Source organism: Canis lupus, chromosome 15, assembly GCF_011100685.1.
Source record: "Canis lupus familiaris isolate Mischka breed German Shepherd chromosome 15, alternate assembly UU_Cfam_GSD_1.0, whole genome shotgun sequence".
Taxonomy (NCBI): Eukaryota; Metazoa; Chordata; class Mammalia; order Carnivora; family Canidae; genus Canis; species Canis lupus.
The window spans coordinates 39,566,375-39,593,229 of record NC_049236.1 but is presented as its reverse complement, the minus strand read 5'-3'; the positions used below and the strand labels follow the sequence as shown (position 1 = coordinate 39,593,229).

The window sequence follows — 26,855 nt, the reverse complement described above, 5'->3', positions numbered from 1 at the left end:
GTGGTTTCCTTTACATATATATAATAAAAGTAACCAAGCCAAACAAACTCTGTAAATTGAGAATACTAAAAAAAATTATTAAGAGTATAACTTGATTCTTCTTCCATTAACACCATAGTTTTCCTTAAAGAAAATAACATTTATGTCTTAAATATTTAATAAGCCTGAAATGGACATTGAAAGCTCCTTGAAGGTAAAAATTGCCATATACTCCTATAATGCCTAGGAAATGTTCATTAAATATTGTTGAGTTGAAAATCAATCAGTATGACAATGAAATGGTAATTGATCTTGAAATACATTTTAAGTTTAAATTGTACAAATTTGATTGTAGGCTGGATTCTGTCTTGATAAGACCTTAGCGGTTGACTTAAACCCTTTTGGGCTTTACGTTTTATACAATAAAATGAAGGCTTTGGATTAGAAGAATATTCCAGGTGCTAAAATTCTAAAATTATTTGATATTTTTTGATAGTATGAAGGCTGCTTATGGATCTACCTGGCTTTTTTATTTTTATTTATTTCTTAAAGATTTTATTTATTTATTCATGAGAGACAGAGAGGCAGAGGGAGAAGCAGGCTCCCCACAGGGAGCCTGATGCAAGACTTGATCCCAGGACCCCGGTATCATGCCCTAAGCCAAAGGCAGATGCTCAACCACTGAGCTACCCAGGTGTCCCTATTTATTTTAATTTTTAAAAAGATTTTATTTATTTATTTGAGAGAGAGAGTATGATTGGGGGAAGGGGTAGAAGGAGAAGAAGGAGCTGACTCCTCACTGACCAGGGAGCCCAAGGTGGGGCTTGATCCCAGGACCCCGGGATCATGACCTGAGCCAATGGCAGACACTTAACTGACTGAGCCACCCAGATGCACCTATTTATTTATTTATTTTAAGATTTATTTATTTACTTTTCGAAAGAGAACAAGTGGGAGAGGCAAAGGGAGAGGGAGGGAGAATCCCAAGCAGACAACATGCTGAGTGTGGAGCCCTATGTGTAGCTTGATCCCAGAACCCTGAGATCATGACCTGAGCCAAAACCACAAGTCAGATGCCTAACCGACTGAGCCACCCAAGCACCCCTATCTTTTTCTCATTGATTTGCTTTTTGAAAATCCCCTTACTATAAATTCAGTTCATTTTCAGGGCTCTGTTTTGTCCCATTGTTCATGGGTCTGTCATTATGCCCATCTCAAACCATCTTGAATACTAAAGTGGTTTTTTGTTTGTTTGTTTTTTATATATAAGCTCTATGCCCAATGTGGGGCTTGAACTCATGACCCCAAGATCAAGTTTCTTGCTCTACCTACTGAGCCAGCCATGTGCCCCACTGTAGCTTTTTAAGAAGTCTTGAAATTGGTAGTATAAGGCCTCCAAGTATCTTCATCTTTTTCAAAGTTAGTTTGATATTCTATATCTTGTATATTTATATAAGTTTCTGAATCAACCTGTTGTTTCTACCAAAAAGCCTGCTTGGTATTTGCTTGGGACCTATAAATCTTTTTGAAGAGAACTGACATCTTAAAATATTGAGTCTTCTGATCTATGTATGTGTTTTTTTATTTATGTCTTTTAAATTTTCATCAACATTTAATAATTTTCAGTATATAGGGCTTATATACCTTTTGTCAGATTTATCCCTAAAAATTTCATACTTGCCATGCTAGTGTAAATGGTGCTTCCAAATTGTCAGTTCCTATTGTTGCTAGGATATGGAAACAATTGATATTTTTATTCCAGTAACTTTTTAAAATGAAATTTGCACACAACAAAATGAATAAACCTTCCTATGCAACTCAAATGAGTTTTTAAAATAATATATTTATTTTGAAGTACTTTATTTATTTTTAAAGATTTTATTTATTTATTCATGAGAGACAGACAGACAGAGAGAGAGAGAGAGGCAGAGACAGGCAGAGGGAGAAGCAGGCTCCATGCAGGGAGGGACTCGATCCCGGGTCTCCAGGATCACTCCCTGGGCTGAAGTCAGAGCTAAACCACTGAGCCACCCGGGCTGCCCTACTTTGAGATTATAGAAAAGCAGTAAGTATAGTACAAAGAGTGTTCATATACCTCATATCCCAACTCCCCTGTTTGTGTGCGTGTGTGTGTGATTTTCTTAATTGTAGATATTTTGATTTTGGTAGAGGGATTACCATGTAATGCAATAAAATCTGCCTTTTTATTTCTATGCTCAAAGTCTCCTTAAAAATATTTTTCTGTGGAAAAAGATGATAGGCTCTGGATTTCATGTTTGCATGTACTCTCCAAAAATTAATGCCAGATTGACAGGTTTGTAAAAATTTAGGTAGCAGTTTCAAGACAGCCATGTATCCCCCGAACAATGCTCTCTGGTAAGTTACTAATAACAAAAATCTGCAAATAAGAAATTCTGAAAAATTTGATGAATCAAGAAATAATATTGCCTGAGAGACCTGAACCAAAGATTTTTATTAGGCTTCTCATAGTCTTAATAAGAATTTACTCCTGTGTTATGCTTTTGGATATGTGCTCTCAAAACAGTTTTCATGAATCATTAAAGCTTTTCATTTACTCCTTTGAAATAAAGTATGCATGACAGATTTTCTGTGGTTGAGAAAAATAGATTTTAAAAATTAGCTATTTATGGATTATTTTTTAAAAATGAAAAGGACAAGAGTTCATCCATTTTACTATTAATATGTTTCAGAGCATATGTCACAATCAGAAACCAATATTTATAAATTAACTATTGCCTATACTTTATTTGAATTTCCTTAGTTTTTTATCTAATGTCCTTTTCAGATCCAGGATCTCATTGTGATTATCACATAGTCATCATTTTGTTTTAGACTCCTCCTGACTGTGACAGTTTCTCAGACTTCTTTTTGATGTTCTTGAGAGTTTTCAGTAGTATTGGTTATTTTGTTCAGTGTCTCAGTCAGTGTGTAATGTTTTTCTAATGATTAGAATGATTCATGGGTTTTTGACAAGAAGGCCACAGAGGTATAGAATGCCATTTTTATTATGTCATATCAAAGCTATATACTATCAACATGTCTTATTGTTGATGTTGGCCTTTGTTTAAGCTATTCTTTTGACCACTTTCATGCTATATACTTTGGAAAGAAAAGCAGCCAAACACAAAAGGAATGAGGGATTGTGTTTCACTTCCCTGAGGTTTGAATAGAGAAAACATAAGTTATTTGGAAATTTTCTGTATGGGAGATTTCTCTCTTCTCCAATTATTTATTCAATCATGTATTTATATCTATGCAGACTCATGTATATTTATTTTGTATTTTGAGTTATAATCTAATAATTTATTTTGTTGCCCAAATTGTTCCAGCTTTAGCCATTGGGAGTGCTTTCATTTGGTTCCTGTGTCCCTTCAATTGATCTTATTTTTTGTATTATTCCTATATCCTATAACCTTGCTAAACTCATATATTAGTTCTGGTAAGTTTTTAAAAGGCTTCTGTATGGTTTTCTATACAGATGATCATGTAGTCTAGGAAAAAAGGCAGTTTTACTTCTTTTCTAAACAGAATGTCTTATTTTTTTCTTACCTTGTTGTGTTGGCTAAAACCTCCAATACAATGCTGAATAGAAGTAGTAAGAACAAATATCCTTACTAAGAGACAAATGACAAATGAGACAGACAAATGTCTCTGTCTTAGGGACAAACAATGTTTGTTAAACCAATCTTCATACTTGGTCACAGTGTACTTCTTAAATATTTTTTGTTAAACTGTGAGTTACAGCTTACCTTGTGAAATCTGTGGATAGGTTGTAATTGTATTTTATTTTGTCTTTTAATGATTTATTTGAGAGAGAGAGTGTGTGTGCACATGTGCACATGTTGAAGGGTGGGCGGTGAGAGGGGAAGGACAGAGGGAAAGAGAGCCTGATGTAGGCCTCAGTTTCACAACCCTGAGATCATGGCCTGAGCCAAAATCAAGAGTTGGCTGCTCAACTGACTGAGCCACCCAGACTCCCTGTGGTCACTATTTTAAAAGAACGAAATAGAAAATATCAGACTATATTAAACTATTGTTCTGTGAAATTTTCATCTTGTGTTTGTGTGTCTGTATGTAACAGACTGTAACATAAAGTGTATTTCTTGACCTAGCTCATATCAACATTTTTTTTTTAATTTTTTTTTTTAATTTTTATTTATTTATGATAGTCACAGAGAGAGAGAGAGAGGCGCAGAGACACAGGCAGAGGGAGAAGCAGGCTCCATGCACCGGGAGCCCGACGTGGGATTCGATCCCGGGTCTCCAGGATCGCGCCCTGGGCCAAAGGCAGGCGCCAAACCGCTGCGCCACCCAGGGATCCCTCATATCAACATTTAAAAAAATAACTAGTTCACTTTTTGACCCTGAAGATAATATAATAGGTAGTGCAAGAAAGCAAGTAGCCCAAAGAGGAGAGTGCCAGATTCAGAGATACACCCGGGGTGAAAAAATGGGGTTAGACAATGGAGAAAATGAGGAAATATGTGTTTCTTTAGAAAAGCCTAATCTGTAGGGGTGCCTGGTTGGCTCAGTGGTTGAGCGTCTGCCTTGGGCTCAGGTCGTGATCTGGGGTCCTAGGATTGAGTCCCGCATCAGATACCCCACAGGAGCCTGCTTCTCCCTCTGCCTATGTCTGCCTCTCTTTCTGTGTCTCTTAATAATTAATAAATAAAATCTTTAAAAAAAGCGCCCCATCTTTTTTTTAGTTTTTGTTTTTTTCCCCCTAAGATTTATTTATTTATTTATTTGACAGAGAGAACAAGTGGGAGGGGCAGAGGGAGAGAGAATCTGAAACAGACTCCATGCTGAGTATAGAGCCTGATAGGGGGCTTAGTCCCAGACCCCGAGATCATGACCTGAGCTGAAATCAAGAGTCAGATGCTTAGCCAACTGAGCCACCTAGGTGCCCCGTTTCTTAGTTCTGAGTAGAGTGATCTTTATGTCAACATGATGAAACTGATGAACAATGAAAGGATGTAATTAGTTGCAGATTAATAACTTAATGTTCCTAGCCAAAGGATTTGGTAATCTTTCAGATTTGGGGAATTCTCTCCAGAAACTTCCTTTCTTATATGACAGCCTCAGGAAGAAAAATCTACGTTTAACTGGGGTTCCTGAGGGCACCGAAAGGGACAGAGGGCCAGAATATGTATTTGAACAAATCATAGCTGAAAACTTTCCTAATCTGGGAAGGGAAACAGGCATTCAGATCCAGGAAATAGAGAGATCCCCCCCCTAAAATCAATAAAAACCACTCAACACCTTGACATTTAATAGTGAAGCTTGCAAATTCCAAAGATAAAGAGAAGATCCTTAAAGCAGCAAGAGACAAGAAATCTCTAACTTTTATGGGAAGGAGTATTAGGGTAACAGCAGACCTCTCCACAGAGACCCGGCAGGCCAGAAAGGGCTGGCAGGATATATTCAGGGTCCTAAATGAGAAGAACATGCAGCCAAGAATACTTTATCCAGCAAGGCTCTCATTCAGAATAGAAGGAGAGATAAAGAGCTTCCAAGACAGGCAGAAACTGAAAGAATATGTGACCACCAAACCAGTTCTCCAAGAAATATTAAGGGGGACTCTGTAGAAGAAGGAGGAAGTCCAATGGAACAATCCACAAAAACAGGGACTGAATAGGTATTGTGATGACATTAAATTCATATCTTTCAATAGTAACTCTGAACATGAATGGGCTTAATGACCCCATCAAAAGGCGCAGGGTTTCAGACTGGATAAAAAAGCAAGACCCATCTATTTGCTGTCTACAAGAGACTCATTTTAGACAGAAGGACACCTACAGCCTGAAAATAAAAGGTTGGAGAACCATGTACCATTCAAATGGTCCTCAAAAGAAAGCAGGGGTAACCATCCTTATATCGGATAAGCTAAAGTTTATCCCGAAGACTGTAGTGAGAGATGAAGAGGGACACTATCTCATACTTAAAGGATCTATCCAACAAGAGGAGTTAACAGTCATCAATATATATGCCCCGAATGTGGGAGCTGCCAAATATATCAATTAATAACCAAAGTTAAGACATACTTAGATAATAATACACTTGGTGACTTCAATGTAGCACTTTCTACAATCAATAGGTCTTCTAAGCACAACATCTCCAGAGAAACAAGAGCTTTAAATGATACACTGAACCAGATGCATTTCACAGATATTTACAGAACTTTACATCCAAAGGCAACTGAATACACATTCTTCTCAAGTGCACATGGAACTTTCTCCAGAATAGACCACATACTGGGTCACAAATCAGGTCTTAACTGATACCAAAAAATTGGGATTGTCCCCTGCATATTTTCAGACCATAATGCTTTGAAATTAGAACTAAATCACAAGAAGAAGTTTGGAAGGATTTCAAACACGTGGAGGTTAAGGACCATCCTACTAAAAGATGAAAGGGTCAACCAGGAAATTGAGAAGAATTAAAAAGATTCATGGAAACTAATGAAAATGAAGATACAACCATTCAAAATCTTTGGGATACAGCAAAAGCAGTCCTGAGGGGGAAATACATCGCAATACAAGCATCCATCCCAAAACTGGAAAGAACTCAAATACAAAAGCTAACCCTGCACCTAAAGGAGCTGGAGAAAAACAGCAAATAGATCTTATATGACTTTAATATGTGGTCTCAGGGGGGCAGCCTGGGTGGCTCAGCGGTTTAGCGCCACCTTCAGCCCAGGGCGTGATCCTGGAGTCCTGGGATCAAATCCCACATAGGGTTCCCTGCATGGAGCCTTCTTCTCCCTCTGCCTGCCTCTGCCTCTCTCTCTCTCTCTGTGTTTTTCATGAATAAATAAATAAAATCTTTAAAAAAAAAATGTGGTCTCAGGGTACTTTGTTCTCTTCTAGAAATACTGTTTTGAATAAAATCAAGCTAAAGCTATTAAATTTGCTTAAAGATAATTGGTTCGTGTAATATCTCTTCATGTACAGGGAGATTTAATCCTACGGATTAAATACGAGCTAGTGATTTCAATTAGCATTTCATAGTTTTTTTTTTTAATTTTTATTTATTTATGATAGTCAGAGAGAGAGAGAGAGAGAGAGAGAGGCAGAGACATAGGCAGAGGGAGAAGCAGGTTCCATGCACCGGGAGCCTGATGTGGGATTCGATCCCGGGTCTCCAGGATCGCGCCCTGGGCCAAAGGCAGGCGCCAAACCGCTGCGCCACCCAGGGATCCCAGCATTTCATAGTTTTGAATTGGGCCCAATTTAGGAGCATGGAACAATAATGGAAGAAGAATCTTTATGGTATCTTTAAGTTCTAAACTATTGGATTTGTGTTACTCTGACAGTCATATTTTTTATTTGTCATCTCTGTACTCAAATAGTGTTCTAGTTTCAAATTTCTGAAGGAAAGAATCTGATTCAATAGCCTAGATGCCTTTTCAGTTTCTAGATCAATTCAGCTCTACCCTAGGAAGTAGGTCTTAGGTGTGTACCTTTCTCCTTTGTGTGAGAGGATGGAATCAGTGATAGCTGGGCAGCCACCCTGAGAGGGGTTTGTTATTAATAAACAAATTAATTATATTAAATTGTTTAGTATTAATAAACAATAAACAAGTTATTAATAAACAAGTTAGTTAAATTAAGTAATAACAGAATTGAAAATCAAATTATTGACAGATCTTATTTTCTGAATGCTTAAAATTAATCCTTTTTCTTTAAGTCAGTGGTTCTCATTAGCCTTTTTTGTTTCTAAAAGCCCCATTTGAAAATATGATAAAATATCTTGGACTCCTTTAAGTCCATCCAGCAACGTCAGATTATAAGTGCGTACTTTAAGTTTCATAATCAGCTTAACATGCATTGTTAAATTCCCTGTAAAATCTAGTTGTTCAGGCTGTAGCATGAAATAGCACAGAATAGAAATGATTATTTCTAGTTACAACTGTTATTTGAGAAAATAATTGTCAAGTAGCAGAGCGAATTATTACGTTTAGAAGAATGGTAGGCACTGACCTGAATCTTAAATAACATATATAGTAACAGGAACCATAAACAATTTTAGGACAAGGTGAAAACTCAATAAATGAGTATTTATTTACTCATGAGGTTAGAGAAGAATGTCACAGGGTTTTAGCATTTGAATGCAAAGAGGTAAGCACCTAGATTGGGATTGGGAAAGGGTTTATAAACTGTTAAGATTCTTTTGAATTCTAAGATTTTATGGTTCTACCCCCAAATAGTTGTATTTAACGTAGAGATGGTGCATTTCAGAAATGTTTCAGGTTGCTTTAGCAAAGAAACCAACTGTATTTTCTTTTGTTTTTATGATGTAGCTATAGAATGGATCTAATGAAAGTTGAAGTAGATTATGACTAAAATTTATAGCAGCATCAGATAAAATTTACACTTTCTGATTTATGATCTGCATACTTAGTGTTTTATCAAGTCTCCCAATTTTGGGGGAGGAATTTTCACTATTCATTATATTAAGTCTCTATGTTCATGTTCTGATTTAACCTGTGTCTTTGTATTAATAATAATGAACACTGAATTTTCCAATGTATTAGGGACAGTTCTAGCATTTTATTTATTCTAACCAGTTAACCCTCAAAAAAGCCCCATGAAAGTAGATATTATTTTGTTATCTCCATTTCACAGATAAGGAAACTGAAAGTGAAGCATATAGAGGTTTATAGAGGTTGAATAGTAAGTGGCATTTTTATTCTTGCTGAGCTAGAATTCTTAATTTATGGCCTGTTTCCTTAAGCAAATTATAAATCTTCGATTTGGGGCTTACCTTTTTTGTTTTGTCATGAGTGTCTACTTAGCACTGTGCCTTGCATGTAAGTTAGACTCTAATAGTTATGTATTGATTATAAAATGCATAATCTGTGTCAAACACATTCTTTCCATTTGCCAGGAAATTTTATTCCTCTAGTTAGCTATATTTGTTGTTATTGAAAAAACTAGTAAATGTATTTTCATGTGTAATGTGTAATTAAAGAAGATTTTGGATAAAATGGAAGTCTGTTTTCATATTTTAAGTATGTTTTCAAATTGTTACATTGTTAAAATTTTATCATTTTCAGTGATGCTTTCAATTACATCAACCAATAAAATATATACATTCACTTTAAAATTTATTCAATAAGATACTAATGTTAGAGTGAAGGATACATGTTTGTTTTAAAATAAACCTCTTTGCCTGCCATAGTGTATGTAGTAATGAAACCGTGTGTTTCTAAATTTTGAAAATAAAAAATACTGGTAAGAGTTGTGCCCTTTTTACTATATCATGTGACTTTCTTCTGTGCTGTTGTGACTTTGATATGTTCAGGTCAATGAACTTTCTCCTGTATCTTCATTTTGAGTCTTTATTAACAGCAACTTTGGTTTTATATGTAGGCTATGTTTCATTTCTCCCTTTATCTCCCCTCCCTTTATCTTCAGTAAATAAATAATTATCCAGAGTTTAATTCATTGACTTAAATTTCTGCCCTATTTTTAAAAGTTTGGTTTTAAAAGATTTATATAACTCTTTAGAGCTTGAAGGGTTCTTTAGTGGATTGGAAGTGGTATTATTTCAGATAACAATTCTCTTTAGGATCAGGTCCTTCTCAGTTATAATATTCAGCAGCATAATATAATTATCTGAGGATTTCAGATGGCAGTTTAGTTCAAAGAGCTGTAGCAACACTTGGAAAAAGTACAGGTAAAAAAAGTACCTCTTCCAAGCCTTAATGCTATTTTGTGAGCTTCCCTCCCTTTGTTTGCCTAGTATACAGTTAATGAAAGTCTGCTTATCTTTTATTATTAAATTATGACGAATTGGCTGAAAATCATTCTCCAGTTTCTGTTTTTGGAAGAAACATAATTAATAATTGACTGGGACATGTTTGTGCAAAACTAGAGTATATGTAAATTAAAGTCTAACATATGAATAATGGAAGATAAATAATTTGATATTACTTACCTGATGTAGGGACTAGCTTTTTAATGAATGTAAGTTACCAATATATCTTCTGATTTCTATTTAAAATAGTTTACTAGATGAGCAGTATTCATATGTTTTCCAGATTAGCTCCATTACTTGACCATTTTAAAGTCCTATTTGGATAAGCATGAGCTTTTTAAAAATTTTTTTCCAGATTTTTATTTATTCATGAGAGACACACAGAGGCAGAGGGAGAAGTAGGCTCCCTGCAGGGAGCCCAATGTGGGACTTGATCTCTGGAATCGGCCTCACGCCCTGACCCAAAGGCAGACACTCAACCGCTGAGCCACCGGCTGTCCCAAGCATGAACTTTTGATATTCCTTCAGTTAAAACTGTAATCAGTATCCATAATTTAATCTAAATTGAAAGAGGGGAGGAAGAAGAGAATTCTTATTTGGATATGTTTTGTACCAGATGTTTCAGATATTACCTTTAATCCTCACTAAAATCGTTTGAGGTTGGTATTGTTTTCCCCCTTTTACAGATGAGCAAACTGAGGCACAGAGGAACCACAGTAAGTGGTTAAACAAGAATTAAGATTTCCCTGACTTTAAGGCCCATGCTCTTTGCAGATGTTGTGTCCCTTTTGTAAAATGAACTAAATTGAAGGTAGAATCTTTTGTTAATGACAGGTATTTTATTTATTTATTTATTTATTTTATTTATTTATATAAAAAGATTTTATTTACTTATTTGCTTGAGGAAGAGAGAGCAAGAGAGAGAATGCAAGTGGGGAAGAGGGAGAAGCAGGCTCCCCGCTGAGCGGGGAACCCAAGTTTAGGCTCCATCCCAGGACTATGGGATCATGGCCTGAGCCAAAGGCAGATGCTTAACTGAGCCACGCAGGCGCCCCAGTGACATGTATCTTAGTCTTTCCGTCTTTTACTTTTACTCTTGCTACACCTGTCTTTTTGGGTTTCTGATGAACTTTTGTCTCTATAAAAGTGATATATGTTCTTTATTAGGACATTTAACCGTAAGGGAAAGTATAAAGAAGAAGAAATCTAGAATCTTACCAACCATGTGTACTTTTGATATTTGACATTTTACAACATTTTTTTACATAATTGAAATCACAGTAATGTAATTTTAAACCTTGAATTTTCACCATAATATAAGCATTTTCTTATTATTTCTCTTTGGACATTTAAGTGCTCTCACTTTTTCCCCTCTGTAAATATCATTGAGATAAACATCCTTTTTTTTTTTTTTTTGAGATAAACATTCTTTTTTTTTTTTTTTTAAATTTTTATTTACTTATGATAGTCACAGAGAGAGAGAGGCAGAGACATAGACAGAGGGAGAAGCAGGCTCCATGCACCAGGAGCCCAACGTGGGATTCGATCCTGGGTCTCCAGGATCGCGCCCTGAGCCAAAGGCAGGCACTAAACCGCTGCGCCACCCAGGGATCCCTGAGATAAACATTCTTGTATATACCTAGGCAAGTTGTTGCTTGGTTTCTTCACTAACCCCTCCTACATGCACACCCACACCCACACACCCCTTCTTGCCCAACACTAAGGATAGGTATAGTAAGATGTTGGTTACTCAGATTAGTCTCTGTCCATCTGTCCCTGTCCTTTCTCTCTTCTTATCTTCCCCTTAAGTATGCTTATAGTATTTTTGAGTATAATTAGGTTCATTTGTTTCAATTTGCTTTCATTTTTAGGTGCTTCCCCTCTTACACTTTCTCATTTTATTTTTTACACACATAGAGTATTAACAGGCTTTCCAACATCAGAACTATTCAGGGCCAGCCCCTCTTCACCCATATTGCATTTGCCATCTTCTAATCACGGATTTTGCTCTAGCAGTTGTCTGTCCTTACTGTACCATCAGTAGTTTTTTTTCTGCATCATTGTCACTAGCATACCAGCTTGTTTTCTCTTACCTTAATAAAGAAAACAAAACCTGAAAGCAACCTAGTTTTTCTCCTGCCTTACTGGTTCTTCTTTTTTAATCTCCTTTATTGGTTTCTTTCACAGTTCTTAGCCCCTTAGGGGCCTCTAACCGCAGTCCTTGAGCCATCTGATTTTTTTGTCTCCATCTTGCAACTGCAAATACCATCTATAACATTGGTGATTACCAAATTTGTATCCACACCCACCGAATGAGATTTGAATATCTACCTAATTGGCATGTCTTGAATATCTAATGGGCATCACTTAATTAAACTATTCAAAGTCTAAATTCTAGTCCTGAATCCCAAACTTATTTCTCCCTCTGTTTCTTTAACCTGAATAATGGTAACTCTGTCCTTCCATTTACCCAGACTAAAAACCTTGAAGTCATCCTTAACTTCATTCTGTATAATCAAATCCTGTTGGCTTTACCTTCAGAATATATCTAGACTATTCCCTTTCTACCATAACACTTTTTACTCTTCTATCTTGATCCAGGGCAATGTCTTCTCTCACTTGGATTGTCGCAGTAACTTCCTACTGGGCCGCCTGCTTCTTTCCACATCCTCCCTTTCATATATTCTCAATAGAGTAAAACTTGGAAAATTAAAGTTTCCAGGGGTGCCTGGGTGGCTCAGTCTGTTGAGCGTCTGACTCTTTTGAGGTTTTGGGATCGAGCCCTGCATTGGGCTCTATATTCAGCATAGAGTTTGCTTGAGATTCTCTCTCCTTCATCTGCCCCTTCTTGCTGTGCTGGTACAGGCAGGCACTCATGCTCTCTGTCTTTCAAATAAAAAATGAATAAATCTTTAAAAAAAAAAAAGTTTCCTATTCTAGTCAAAACTATCTCCAATTAGTCTCATTTTTACTAAGAGTAAAAGCCAGAGTCTTTAGAGTGGCTTTAAAGGTCTCACATGATCTGGCGCCTGTTACTTCTCTAACTTATCTCCTTTCCTCCTACTCTTGCATTTCTTTGCAACTTCCTCCAGTCAAATTGACTGTGATGTTTCTCAGATATGCCAAGCATGTTCCCACCTCAGATTTTTACCCTTGCTTTTTCCCTTGGCCTAGAACATTCTTCCTCTAGATATTTGTATAGCTACTTTACTTGCTTCAGATCTTTGCCCAAATGTTATCTTTTCACTGAAGGTTTGTTTTTCTGTCCATCCTTTTAAAAATTAAAAGGTCCTCTGCTTGCACCTGCTATCTTACTATTTTGATTTTTCCCCTCCATAGTCAGAATCTGACATAATATATCTGGCTTATTTTTTCATTCTCTGCAGAACCGTGTCCCCTTAGGCCCCATGAAGGCAGAGGTTTTTATGTTTTCTTTATTGTCATATTCCCATTGTCTGTTAATTTATAGGTATAATTTAAGATTTAATGAATGAATGATTTAATGAAATGATCAAGGCCTTGTAGAGTCAGTCCCTTCTTTGTCCTTTCTGATTTATCTTCTAGTCTCATGGCCCTCTTGTATTTTATGCCATGCTCTGTCCAGCCTGAAAACATTTGTGTTTTATTCCTACTACTTGGAATACTTTCTTCCTGTCTCCCTTCTTTTCCTTGCCTAGTTAACTTCTACCACTCATTCTCAGATATAATCTCAAAAGTCCCTGTTTTCAGAGAAGCTCTAGATTAAAACCCTGTACTGTATTCTCTCTTAGTCATGCTTTTTGGTGTTCGGTCTACCACCCGAACTAGAACTGCATAAAGGCGGGGACTCCTTGAGTGTACTGCTTGAGTGTACACTCCTTGAGTGTACATATGTCCAAATAGTGAATTCTCAGTAAGTACTTAGTGAGTGCTCCCTTCCAGCTGTGATGGTCTGCCTCGAGGTACTGGCAGGCCATTCCTATGTGATTAGGAGTGAGAGCCTATCAGGAAATGTCATAGTACTAAACCAAATATGATTGATGGGTAAGTGTAACACGACCTAGCATCACTGGTCAAATATGGGTTACATGTGAATTCTGTATTTCTCAGTTCACATTCTGTGAGATGATATGAATCCCAATAAAATGTGCCTCATGAAATTCTGGTGTAGAGTTAATGGGAAGCATGAAATGAAGCACGTGTATATTGGTGATACTCTCGTTGATGTGTAGAGCGTGTAAATAATCAGAATATTTTGTTACTTTATTTTTTTATTTTTATTTTTTTTATTTTGTTACTTTAATATTTAGTTTCAAAAAAGGTAAAAGACTGGCTGATAAATCTTGTTAGCTGGTAGTTAATCTTGTCAGTAGTTTCATTTTTGAAAAAAAAAAAAATACCTCCTGGGCAAAGTTAGTGGATTTTCACTTTTTTAGGGTTTTTCTTTAAAGTCAAATGAAATATTACTTTGTTCCTGCATCTTCTCAGTTGTTTCTTCCTTATATATTTGCCCTTTCCTTTCCTACTTGGTGACATTTGGCTTTATGTTCAAGGATCTTTTTACAGTCTTTGCCCATTTTTGGTCTAGTCATAACCACCTTGCTAAAGTAAAAGGCCGCATGGACACTTGTGCCATTTGCCTTCTTTTGCTGTACTTGTTCAGTGGAGATGACGTATTTCTTCCTGTAAACCTGGACTGCTTTGCCAATCTGCTGACCTTTGTAGTGTTCTCGTACACCCTGAACTTCATCCTTTTGGATGGGCATGGATCGAACATTGTACTTCTGTCTCAGCTCTTTGGAAAGAGAAGATATAATCTTCCTGTGAATGTAGTAAGGTGCATTTAAATATCTTTTACGATTCTTGCTCCAATCAGAAGTCACAAAAGGATTGAACTTCATTTGGCTGCTGGTGCTTATCTAAACAGTGAGAATAAAAGTAGTATTGACCCTAATGTTTTATCAAAGGAATTAGATGAAGTAGTAATGTTTGCATGCAAAGAACCTCGTACGCAATAAACCCTTGGAAAATGTCCAGTATTGTTTTAACTATTACTGTCATTTCCATTCTTTTTTCTTAAGTTTAAGAATTTTCATTTTTAATTCATCACAGAGAATCTGTATTCTTAATTAAATAGCTTTTAGGGTCCAGTCTCCTATATGACTTTTGGCACTTTCACTAAGCACTTTATACTTTATTTATTTTAACTCCTACAGAAAGGATAAATGGTATTTGTACAGCCAATCTGGATTGTAAATAATTGGTATTTTTAAGTCTCATGTTAGAAAACACCAAAATTGACTGCCAAGTAGAGTTGCATAATCTGCTTCCTCAGAGACCTTTTAGAAAAAGATTTGTGTACTCTACTTTATTCCTGAATAATGTGGGTCAATTTTTGAAGCTAGGAATCTCTGGATGATTCTAAAAGGAGTATTAATATCCTTTGATATTGTTCTTGAGATAATGAATGGGTAGTACTTGCTATTGCTACTTCTAGAGGATCCCCTTATTCCCTTAACCTTCCTGTTAAGGTTGGTTAGTAAAATAGAAATATTCTTATGGTCTGTAGCAAAGTAAACGAAATGTGATTACGGAATGGTTTTGAGTTAGTTCCACTGCCTTGCATAGTACCTGGAAAAAGTGGATGCTACTTATTATTCATAAATTTGAAAGGCAGTTAAGAACTAGAGTTTGATGTATATGGAAATATGATATTCACACGTATGCTAAAAACTGTAGGCTTTGTATAAGAGAGCAATGAAATAAGAGAGTTCAAAGTGATAACAAAAGCTTATTGAAAAACTTAAAGTAGAGACTGTCAACTGAGGTTTTCTGTTTCTTTGTGCTGCTGTTACATTTTTAACGCTCTGTACATTTGCAAGAATGGGGTACAGAAACTGACGCTAAAATGAATGTCAATATATATTCTCTTTCAGATTTACTAAAAATTTATCTCCTGACAAGATAAATCTAAGTACTCTCAAAGGAGAAGGTGAACTGAAGAATTTGGAGTTGGATGAAGAGGTGCTCCAGAATATGTTGGATTTGCCAACATGGCTTGCTATCAACAAAGTTTTTTGTAATAAAGCATCTATTAGGGTGAGACTTTGATATCTGTGGAAAGCATTTCTGTTCTCTCTTTTTTTAAAGATTATATTTATTTATGAGAGACACAGGCAGAAGGAGAAGCAGTCTCCATGAGGGGAGCCTGATGTGGGACTCGATCCCTGACCAGGGATCATGCCCTGAGCCGAAAGCAGACTCAACCACTGAGCCACCCAGCCTCCCTCTGTTCTCATTTTTAAATTTAATTCCTATCTCTTTAATATTTTGTTTATATCTGTAAAAAAACATTTTATTAATATAATTTAAAAAGACAAATACCTATGTCTAAATAATTGCATGAATGTGTGCCAGATGAATTTAATTGAAGTCATATATTAAGATTAATTTGTAGTTTAAGTTTTATTTAAAATTTAATCTTAACATTTAAATAAAATTATTGGTAGTTATTAATAAAATAATTGGCTAAATTTGGCACATATTCAAATATTTTTATAGGATTTATTGTTAATAGGGGCAATTTAAATTTGTACTAAGTAAACATTATTTCAAATAAAGACATGAAGCCATAAATCCTTAATTTTATTCTGTACATTCTACTTTTACTTGAAATTTTATTTCTTTTATTCATTTGTTTCTTCTTGAAGATTTTAAAATTTTCTTTTATTATTATTTCTCCTTATTAAAATTTATTCCTGCTTACCTTTGACGCTAATCATATATCATATCACTTCTTACTCTTAAAGACCAGTTTTTAAAAGGAAGTACTTAGAATAGAAATACCACATGAAGGACACCTGGGTGGCTCAGTGGTTGAGCATCTGTCTGCCTTTGGCTCAGGGCTGGATCCCAGAGTCCTGGGATCGAGTCCCACATCGGGCTCCCCTTGGAGATCCCGCTTTTCCCTCTGCCTATGTCTCTGCCTTTCTTTCTATGTCTCTCATAAAGTCTTAAAAAAAAAATACCACATGAGTAATGTTTCATAAAATTAAAATTAAAATTAAAATTGGACTGCAAAGAAATGATTTTGGAAAGGTTCCTGTATCATTTGATGGTCACTTTTATCTTCCATAAACTCAAATACCTATTAAAATGTGACTTTTTAGTGTATGTTTGAACGTTATTTGAAATTGCCTACATTTTACATGCGTGGCCTCACCTTTGTATGTTTCTTGAATATCTACAAAAAGATTGGTCAAAATTTTATTTTTAAACTTTTTAAAAGATTTTAAGTAATCTCCACATCCAACATGGGGCTTTAACACATGACCTCAAGGTCACCAAGAGTCACACATTCTTCCAGCTAAGCCAGCCAGGTGCTCCACGGTCAGAATTTTAGAATTAAAAAAACTGTTCAATGAATGAAAGACTGATTATACTCTGCTGGGAAATCTTAGTTTAAATTACAAAATTAAGAGGCACCTGGCTGGCTTAGTCAGAAGAGCACGCGACTCTAATCTCAGGGTTGTGACTTCAAGCCCCATGTTGGGCATGGAGCCTACTTAAAATTAAATTAATCACGAAGTTAAAATGTTTTTTAAGGTCTGGGGGAAAGCTTATGAGGACCTAAAATTCTTATTTTAAAAGATGACAGAAATTTTGATTAATCTTCTACAAAATAGGTGCATCCAATTTTAAGAGTCTGCATGAGTTGCTCAGTTTATTACTTTGCAATTTGAGAAAAAGTCATCTGATAAAATTTGGTATGTCTGTCACTATATTTAGAGAGCATCTATATTGATTGCTAGTTTTACATTATTTTTTGATGATTGATTTTAAAGAAAAAAATTTTGTTTGTCTTTTTTTGGTAGATTCCATGGACAAAATTGAAAACACATCCCATCTGTTTGGTGAGTTCTGACTTGCTTCAGAAATAAACATTTATGTATGCATTTGATCTAACTACTCTGCTAATGTTAATCTTTTGTTTCATAGAAACACAGTCTTCTGGCTTTTCTACAAATTGACTTTCATTTTATTTGGATGGTACTTAGTTTTTCAGCCCTTAAATGAGAAGTGTGACCTTTAAAATGGGAAGGTCTTTATAATTTTTCAGATGTATTATGTTATAAGTTGGTATATTTTTATTCTGTCATTTAGCTCTTCATTGACGTATTATGACAGTCTTAGTAACATTTAATTCAAACTTGCTGTGTTTCTGATTTTATTGATCTACTAAATTAAATAATATACACCTGAATATACTTTCTTTTTTTCTTTAAGATTTTATTATTTATTTAAGAGAGAGAGCACAGCACGTACCCAAGTTGGGAGAGGCAGAAGGAGAGGGATAAGTAGGCTCATTGCTGAGCAGGGAGCCCTACACGGGGCTTGATCCCAGGACTCTGGGATCATGACCTGAGCTGAAGGCACATGCATAACTAACTGAGCCATCTAGACACCACAATATACTTTCCTTTTTTCAAGGAAAATTGAACAAAGATTGGTCATTTGGTCATTTATTGATTCATTCATTCCACAGATATTGAGCACCTTCCCTGTGCCCTAAGGGAACTTAATATTCTTATTGAGAAGACCAACAAGAAACAAATAAATAAGACAATTTCAGATAGTAAATGCTATATTAAAATAGAGAATGAAGAATGAGTGAGTTACACTAGTGATGACTACTAAGGATATTTGATCTTTAAGCAAACTGTTACCTTGAAAGAAATTTTTTATTATGATAATGTTTATTTTCACATTTCTTGCATATTTCATATTTTTCATTGTTAAATGTCTTAAATCTCAAGTCTTAGACTGGGATAAGCTTTTAGCTCCTTAAATACCATTTATTAATACATAATCTCATTTAGCAATTAATAATGTCATACATTCTTGGATTAGAGATTGCACTTCTATAAAATCTGATGATTTCAGCAGCATTTGGCAACTTGTAGTTTGTCTTATACTCCTATATGCCCACAGCTTTCTTATCAGATAATAAGTGCCTTGAGAAAGGACTGAGTATGTTGTTTTCTCTTTTGGTATTTGTCTTTCTAGACTTTTATAGAGACATTTTAAAAGTGACTCTGCTCACTTATTGATTACTTTGTTCCTAAAGAAATGAAAGAGAAAATAGTGTTACATAATATTTTTATAATATACATAAAATATCTAATTTTTTACATTTTTAATGTATTTTTATTAGTCCCTGGATAAAGTAATAATGGAAATGAGTACATGTGAAGAACCACGAAGTCCTAATGGCCCATCACCAATTGCAACTGCTTCGGGACAAAGGTAAGTTATTTTCATTAATTTACATGACTCATAGTGTGAAGAGAGTTCTTTTCTGTAGTCAGTCAGCTCTGTTATCTGTAGTAATGGAACATAAAATTTCCTAACCTCAGGCAGCCTCTATTTGAGTCACCTTTTCCCATCAGACATTTTCCAGTTGTGGTATTATGTTGCCAAAGTAGCAGAATTGGTTTTTATCCTTTTTTATTCATTTTGCTTTCCTTGATGTTAAATAGTAATGATCAACCAAAAGCATTCTATAAATCAGATAATCTCTTAGTCTGAATAGTTTCTTTGCCTTTCATTTATTCTGTGCATCAGTGGAACTTTTATGACTCTTAAGAGTTAAGTTGATGCCTTTAAAAATATAGGCCTTTTGGCCCAGAAGGCCTATATTATATTAAATATAGAATGCTCACATTTTGTACAAATTGAATTTTGATAGATAAAAATCAGTAGAAGCATGGAGGCCATTTCACAAAGCCTTTTTGCAAAGATCTTAAAAAAAAATAGGTTTGTTTTTTTTTTAAAGATTTTATTTATTTATTTGAGAGCACATACATGTGAGTGTCACACAAGCAGTCAGTGGGGCAGAGGGACAAGCAGACTCCCTGCTCTGTCCCAGGACTCTGAGATCATGACCTGAGCCAAAGTCAGACACTTAACCAACTGAGCCACCCAAGTGCCTCTTAAAAAATAGATCTTTAAAAAAATTGCCTGTTTATTTTTGCATTTTTGAATTCTATACATCATTTCCTAAAGGCAGGATTTCTGCACTACTTTGCACCTATTCATGTAGAATACTCACATAGATTTTAATGTGATTAGTGCCTCTTCATCATTTTATAGTATTCTGGGTGTTGTGTCAAACCAATGATGAGTTTTCTTTGGAATGAATGTACATGGGGTGCCTGGCTGGCTTAGTTGGTAGAGCATGTGACTGTTGATCTCAGGGTTGTAAATTTGAGCCCCATGCAGAGATTGCAGAGATTACTTAAAAATAAAATCTTTAAAAAATAAATAGAACGTACACATCAGATACACAGACATACACATGTACTCATTTCCAGATTGCTCTTTCACCACGGTTGAACTACCTTTACATTAGTGCTTTCTGGGGTAATACCTACAGCCTGATCAATGGCTTTCCATGTAGAAATGGTGATCCATCAATTCACAGCTAGAGTTGACTGAAGGCCAGATTTATCAGATGTACCTGTTTGGCCTACAGGTAATAGTGACTGGGAAAAGAGCTTTCACATTAATTTCTTTGTAGTTTATACATCATCGAGCAATTTGAGATTTTAAAGCTTAACTTATGATTTCATGTGTGATACAGTCGATTGGAGCAATTGGTCAAGTTGACTAGAGTCAAAAAATGGAAGAAAAAGTAGAGGTGTTTTTAAGATTATTGAAGGTGGAAAAAAGATCAGGAAAATTGCTGTTCTTGATAATGTTCTTTATGACTCATGATTTTCTAGTATCAATAAGCTTTATAAGTTTGGCTTTGTAATCATGATGATAATCCTTATATTTTGATGTTGGCAGTATGGTTAATCTATTTCCACATTTTTCCAGAGTTGCCTGATTATAGCAATCACTTAGGATGCTTATTAAATCTGTATTCTTTTAGGCTCCCTTTTTTTGAAATTATGAGTCTTGAGATCTAGAATGGTTATCAAGAATGTGATTATTTTTAACAATTCTTTATATTTCTGCAACTTGGAGAAACACTGATCTATTTGATTTTTGTCTTTATAAGATTAAAACATAAGGAAATTAATATTTAACAGATTGGCTTTACCTTCTGTGCAGGACTTATGAATTAATAATATTCCATAGAATGATGATCTAGTAAATTTGTAAGTTCAGAAAGTTTATTTTATCATTTCATATAGAGGAGGTCTCCATCTATGTGAAGATTATTAATCAAACTTAGAATAGACTTGTTTGAAAACTGGAATTTCACCTTTTTAATTTATGATGAATGATATAACCAGAAACTTAATAGACTTTAGTCATTGATTCAGGCTTCACCCTCTAGTGGTAAATCCTCCAATAGTAACACTTTTTTAATGCATAGATTAGAACAGGTGGGGTTGGATATTCCAAAGGGCATTCCCAAATAATGATTATAGATACATTCTTTCCAACTCCAGGAATTTCTAGCCAAATGACCAGTATTTGTGTTGGGATTAAAACAACTTTTCCCTAGGATGTTGATGAGTTCTTTCTCTTTAGTTCTTAATCTTTTGAAAATACTTCTTATTTTCATTTTACAAATGAAGAAATTGAGGCTTGGATTTTCATAGTATTTTTCTCAGACTTTTCATAGTATTAATAAGAATATAATACTATTAATAATACTATAAATAATAGTTAAATTTCATAAAGTATCATGAATCAAGATATAGGCTGTTTAGTTCATAGGTATTATTTTGCGCAACCCACATGTAACCTACAAAGTATTACCTGATTTAAAGGATAGGTCATCTGAGGATTAGGAAGTTTTAGGTAATTTACTCCAGTAAGATAGTAAATTAAGAAACTTAGCAGCAGGTAGAGGAGAGGGATGTGCATGATCAATGAAAATGATGGGTTCATTTTTATACATGTTATCTTTGAAATGTATGAGAGGCAGCCGAGTGGAAATATCTGATGGACATTTGAATTTTAACATTCTGAAGTTTTAGCAAGAGATTTGGATAGAGAGATTTAGGAATAATGGTCAAAGTGATAATAATTGAAGTAATGTATCATTTGGACAAATTTTTACCACTCTTCCTGCCGAAATATATTGATAGTCTGTAGTCCAGTCATATTGTACTACTCATTATTCTCAAAGTACCTCTACTTTCCTGCTTTTCTGTGCTTTTGCTTGTTTTCCTAATAAAAGATTTCCCTTCTTCCCATTGCTTCCTGTGGGAAATATATTTTTCTTTCCTAGATAAATTTCTCTAGTTATGAACAGTTTCTTCCTCTACCAAGTGTAGTAATGATGATTCCCCCCCCCCCTTTTTTTTTTAAATTTTATTTATTTATTCGAGAAACAGAGAGAGAAGCAGGCTCCATGCCGGAAGCCCGACATGGGACTCGATCCTGGGTCTCCAGGATCACGTCCCTGGGCTGAAGGCAGCACTAAAATGCTGAGCCACCTGGGCTGCCCATGTTGATTCCTTTTTTAAAGCACTCAATTACACAATGCCTAATGATTCAGTTTCTAGGGCACATGTGTTTTTCTTCTCTAAGTAAGTTGTGAGCCCTTAGAATACCACAACCGAGTTTTGGTTTTTCTTATGTCCCAGCATTGTGCACATGGTAGATGTTCAGTAAACATTTGCTGATTGGATTAGAGAATGTGAACTTTTCTGACTTTATTCCTAAATTTGAGCTTATTTTGTAGTTATAGTTTGTAGCCTTCTTTGTGTCAGGAATTTAGCTCTCTTATTTTTACTTTATAGATTCTAGTTGTTTGAACATCTGACAACTTGAAGAGTAGGCAGTTTTGGATAGTGATTATAATAACCTAATTTAAAGAGTAACGTTTCAGGGGGCCTGGGCCTCTCAGTTGGTTAAGTGTCCGACTCTTTATTTCTGTTCAGGTCATGATCTCAAGGTCATGAGATCAAGCCCGCATTAGGCTCCTTGTTGGATGTGGAGCCTGCTTCAGTTTCTCTCTCCTTCTCTCCTTCTGCCCCTCTCCTGCTCACACAGGCATTCTCTGTCTTTATCTCTCTCTCTCTAAAAGAAAAAAAAAAAAAGCCTATCAAAATGGTTACAATCAAAACCACAAGGAACAAATATTAGCAAGGATGTAGGGAAAAAGGAACACTCGTATATCATTGGTGGGAATGCACACTGGTGCAGCCACTGTGGAAAACATTATGAAGGTTCCTCAAAAATTTAGAAATAGAAGTACCCCCACAATCCAGTAATTGCACTACTGGGTATTTACTCAAAGAATACACCAACACTAGTTAGAAAGGATACATGCACCCGTATGCTTATTGCAGCATTATTTATAATAGCCAAGATATGGGAGCAGCCCAAGTGTCCATTGATTGATGAATGCATAAAGAAAAAGTGGTGTATATCTACAATACAATATTATTCAACCGTAAAAAACAATGAAATCATGGCATTTGCAACAACATGGATCTAGAGCATATAATGCTAAGCAAGTGAAGTTGACCAGAGAAAGACAAATACCATATGATTTTGGAATTTAAGAAACAAACAAGCAAGCAAAGGGAAAAAAAGAGAAATGAAGAAACAGATTTCTAAGTATAGAGAACAAATTAATAGTTCTCAAAGGGGAGAGGTGGGCCAAATAGATGATGGAGATTAAAGAGTATACTTATGATGAGAACTGAGTAGTTTATAGAATTATGAGATCACTATTGTACACCTGAAATTCATGTATTTCTGTATATTAACTATTCTGGAAATAAAATTAAAAACTTATCAAATAAAAAGTAGCCTTAAATTTTAGAAATCTTTTATCATTTTGAGAACATTTTTATAATTTACATATAATCAGACTATTGTTATAACCAAAATTTTTTTACATAAAAATGAATAATGGAAAAAAAATGAATAATGGTCAGTTTGTGTACTTGTTTTTGAGAATATTAACAAATAACCTTTTTAATAATTTATTTTGGCTCTAGTGCATTATGTTTTGTTTTGATTTATTTTTCCAGTGAATATGGCTTTGCTGAAAAAGTAGTTGAGGGAATTACTGTTTCTGTAAATTCCATTGTTATCCGCATTGGAGCAAAAGCTTTCAATGCATCCTTTGAACTTTCCCAGCTAAGGATCTATAGTGTAAATGCAAACTGGGAACATGGAGATTTAAGATTTACTCGTATTCAGGATCCACAGAGAGGAGAGGTAAACGTTTCTTTTCATTCTTTGTTTAAAAAATGTTTTAGTCACTAAATATAAGAGGACATTTTAAAATAATTACTTCTTATAGTTACATATATTCACATACCACATTTACTCTTGTGTTTTAACTATACTTTTCTCTCTATTTCTCTTATTTAGTTAAAAATGTGCATATTTTGGTGTTTTTACTGTAATAAACCTTTTAATTTATAGAGTTAATGAACCCCATTTTAAATTCTTGGCTACTCAGAATTGAATTTTAAATATACAAAAAAAATGTTATTTAAGTTTTTCTTGCTCATATGATTCAAATGTTATTTGTACTTTATATCAAAATTAAAATAAAGTACTAACAACTTTACAAATAGTGAATGTAATTATGAGGAAATGTTACTGAATTTTTTGTAACTATACAGTTTTAAAAAATAAAATCATAGTGAATATATCTAGAGTGTCATAAGAAAATTGTAAAGACGATGCCTGGGTGGCTTGTGGTTGAGCATCTACCTTCAGCTCAGGGTATAATCCCGGGGTCCTAGGATCGAGTTCCATGTTGGGCTCCCCACAGGGAGCCTGCTTCTCCCTCTGCCTATGTCTCTGCCTCTCTCTCTGTGTCTCTCGTGAATAAATAAATAAAATCTTTAAAAAATATTAGTAAAAAGATAAAATTTTATTTAGCTTTTTTGTTGTTTTTATGAATCTACATATTTCTTACTCTATTTTGACTGAGTAACTGAAGCTAATACCTGTTCTCCTTAGGTTTTGACATTTAAAGAAATAAATTGGCAGATGATTCGAATAGAGGCCGATGCTACTCAAAGTTCACATCTTGAAATTATGTGTGCTCCTGTTCGATTAATAACCAACCAATCAAAGATCAGAGTCACACTTAAAAGAAGAGTAAGTCAACAGGGTTACCTTTTTGGTTCATGTGATAGATAACTAGTGGAATTGAGAGGAAATTTTAAATAATTTTCCAGATGAAACACTGAAATATTAAAATGAAGCAAAATAAAAGGAAATATAGTGCCTCAAGCAGTATTTGAAGAAATCTAGTGTTATGATAACATTTTTCAGTTTTCTAGGTTTAATAGATTTTTACTTTTGATAAATTTAATGGATTCTCCATTGTCAAATATTTTTGAATATTTCCTGTCTTATAAATTTCATTTCTTCTATTGAATCTTACTTAAGAATGGGTAAACAGCAAAGCCTCTGTTATTAGTAGACTGAACTACTACCTTTAGAAGGTTATTAAGGTATGAATGCTGATTTAAATAAATAGGGAATACAGTTACTTGAGGATATCAAATTCAGAGTTCACTATAGACTGTAATGAAGTTTAATGAAAGAATAATGGGTTTTTAAAACATGGTGCACTTAAAGTCTCATCATTATGTTTTATATCACTAGACACAAATAAATATACTAAATTAAATTGAAAAAAATTTTTTCAGAGTATAATGCTTAGTGTTGTGAAATGTGGTTAAAATAACACTTCAGTTTTTAATCTTAATACTTCTTTCTGTACTAGAATTAGCACAATTAATATGGGTAATTTTATGATTTATTAGCTATAAATGCAAAATTAAATTATATAAGTACTTGTTTCTGTATAACATGCATCTTTTAAAGTACAGGAATTTGTCAGTCTGTTTTACCACCATATCTTCAATACAAAGACATACTCATTCTATAGTATAGGAACACAGTAAATACTTGGTGAATGAAGGAAGGATATATATTTAATATCATTCAAACATTTTAAATATTTTTAAAACAGTGCATTGTAAGTTTTATGTCTTGGCTTAATTTTATGAATCCTTTTTTCTGACAGTTAAAGGACTGCAATGTTATTGCAACAAAATTAATTCTAATATTGGATGACTTACTGTGGGTTTTAACGGATTCCCAATTGAAGGCTATGGTACAATATGCAAAGTCTCTTAGTGAAGCGATAGAAAAATCAACAGAACAAAGGAAAAGTATGGCTCCTGAACCTACACAGGTATGTTCTTAAGAGGAAAAACACAGAATATGTAAATGGTCTAAAAGTCAGAATGGTTAGTGGTTTCTTTGTGTGAATTAGATCATAAGACTGAGTCCAAGAATCTTTTATGTAGATATCTCACTGGATAATTTTCTACACATAGTATCTATATGAAAATATATATTAAATGTGTTTCTGTCATATGATGTCTATTTTGTTTGAAGTTCTGTACTAGGCACTAGAGTTAATGATGACATAAAAGTATTTGATATTATAAATATCTTTTTTCAAGAAGTAAAATACAACTTAAACTTACTAAAGTAAGGGCAAAAGGAAAGAACCTGGGTATAGTCAAGGGAGAAGTGTGAAAATTAATATTGCAGAAAATGTAAAACCCTGGGGAACTGCTAAAGTTCAACACGAAACTGTTAGCATTGTATTTGTTCTTAATAAAAACAAGGGGTATTGTGAAATCATTGTTGGGCTCCATATGGGACCTGGAGCCTACTTAAAAAAAAGTAAAAAATAAAGTAAGTAAAAATAAAAATAAGTGATTTGTCTTACGGAAATTAATTTTACAATTAGTAAAAAAAAAAAAATTATCTCGAGCCCCTAGAATTTAAGGCTTCACAGTTGTATTTCATCTTTCCTTTTCTTTAATTACTGTGGGTCTTGATCATTTTCTTTGAGAAATTCTCCTTTACTGAGTATACTTTAAAATTTGTTTACAGATAGTTCTTTTTTTTATAGATAGTTCTTAATAGATGATATGTAAATATGTATTTATACAAAATGTATACATTTTAATTTTCCATATATCACTAACTGTTCTTTTATTATTGGGTTGTTCTTAATTAGAAACTTTTAAATATTTTTTAGTGAAAAATTTTGTCTTAATTTTGTTAATTATTACTAAAGTTTCATGTACAGT

At 34.4% G+C, this 26,855-nt stretch overlaps 2 protein-coding genes across 4 annotated transcripts in view; one reads left to right on the top strand and one right to left on the bottom strand.

Annotated features, from left to right (window-relative positions):
* The window catches only part of UHRF1BP1L (UHRF1 binding protein 1 like), a 97,778-nt gene that overhangs the window by 20,096 nt on the left and 50,827 nt on the right, over positions 1-26,855 (top strand). For all 3 annotated transcript variants that reach the window (XM_038558773.1, XM_038558774.1, XM_038558775.1), the window contains 6 exons: positions 15,678-15,840; positions 17,616-17,654; positions 18,956-19,047; positions 23,748-23,937; positions 24,694-24,834; positions 25,772-25,942. In XM_038558773.1, the coding sequence (XP_038414701.1) occupies positions 15,678-15,840; positions 17,616-17,654; positions 18,956-19,047; positions 23,748-23,937; positions 24,694-24,834; positions 25,772-25,942 (796 nt within the window). The remainder of the gene's footprint in view (positions 1-15,677; positions 15,841-17,615; positions 17,655-18,955; positions 19,048-23,747; positions 23,938-24,693; positions 24,835-25,771; positions 25,943-26,855) is intronic.
* Positions 14,241-14,642, bottom strand: LOC102154728 (60S ribosomal protein L26-like). Its single transcript, XM_038558776.1, has one exon. The coding sequence runs from the start codon at positions 14,640-14,642 to the stop codon at positions 14,241-14,243; it is 402 nt and encodes a 133-aa protein (XP_038414704.1).

What these genes read in the sequence shown, in the direction of transcription:
- LOC102154728 (XM_038558776.1), bottom strand. Translation starts at nt 14,642, where the DNA reads ATGAAGTTCAATCCTTTTGTGACTTCTGATTGGAGCAAGAATCGTAAA.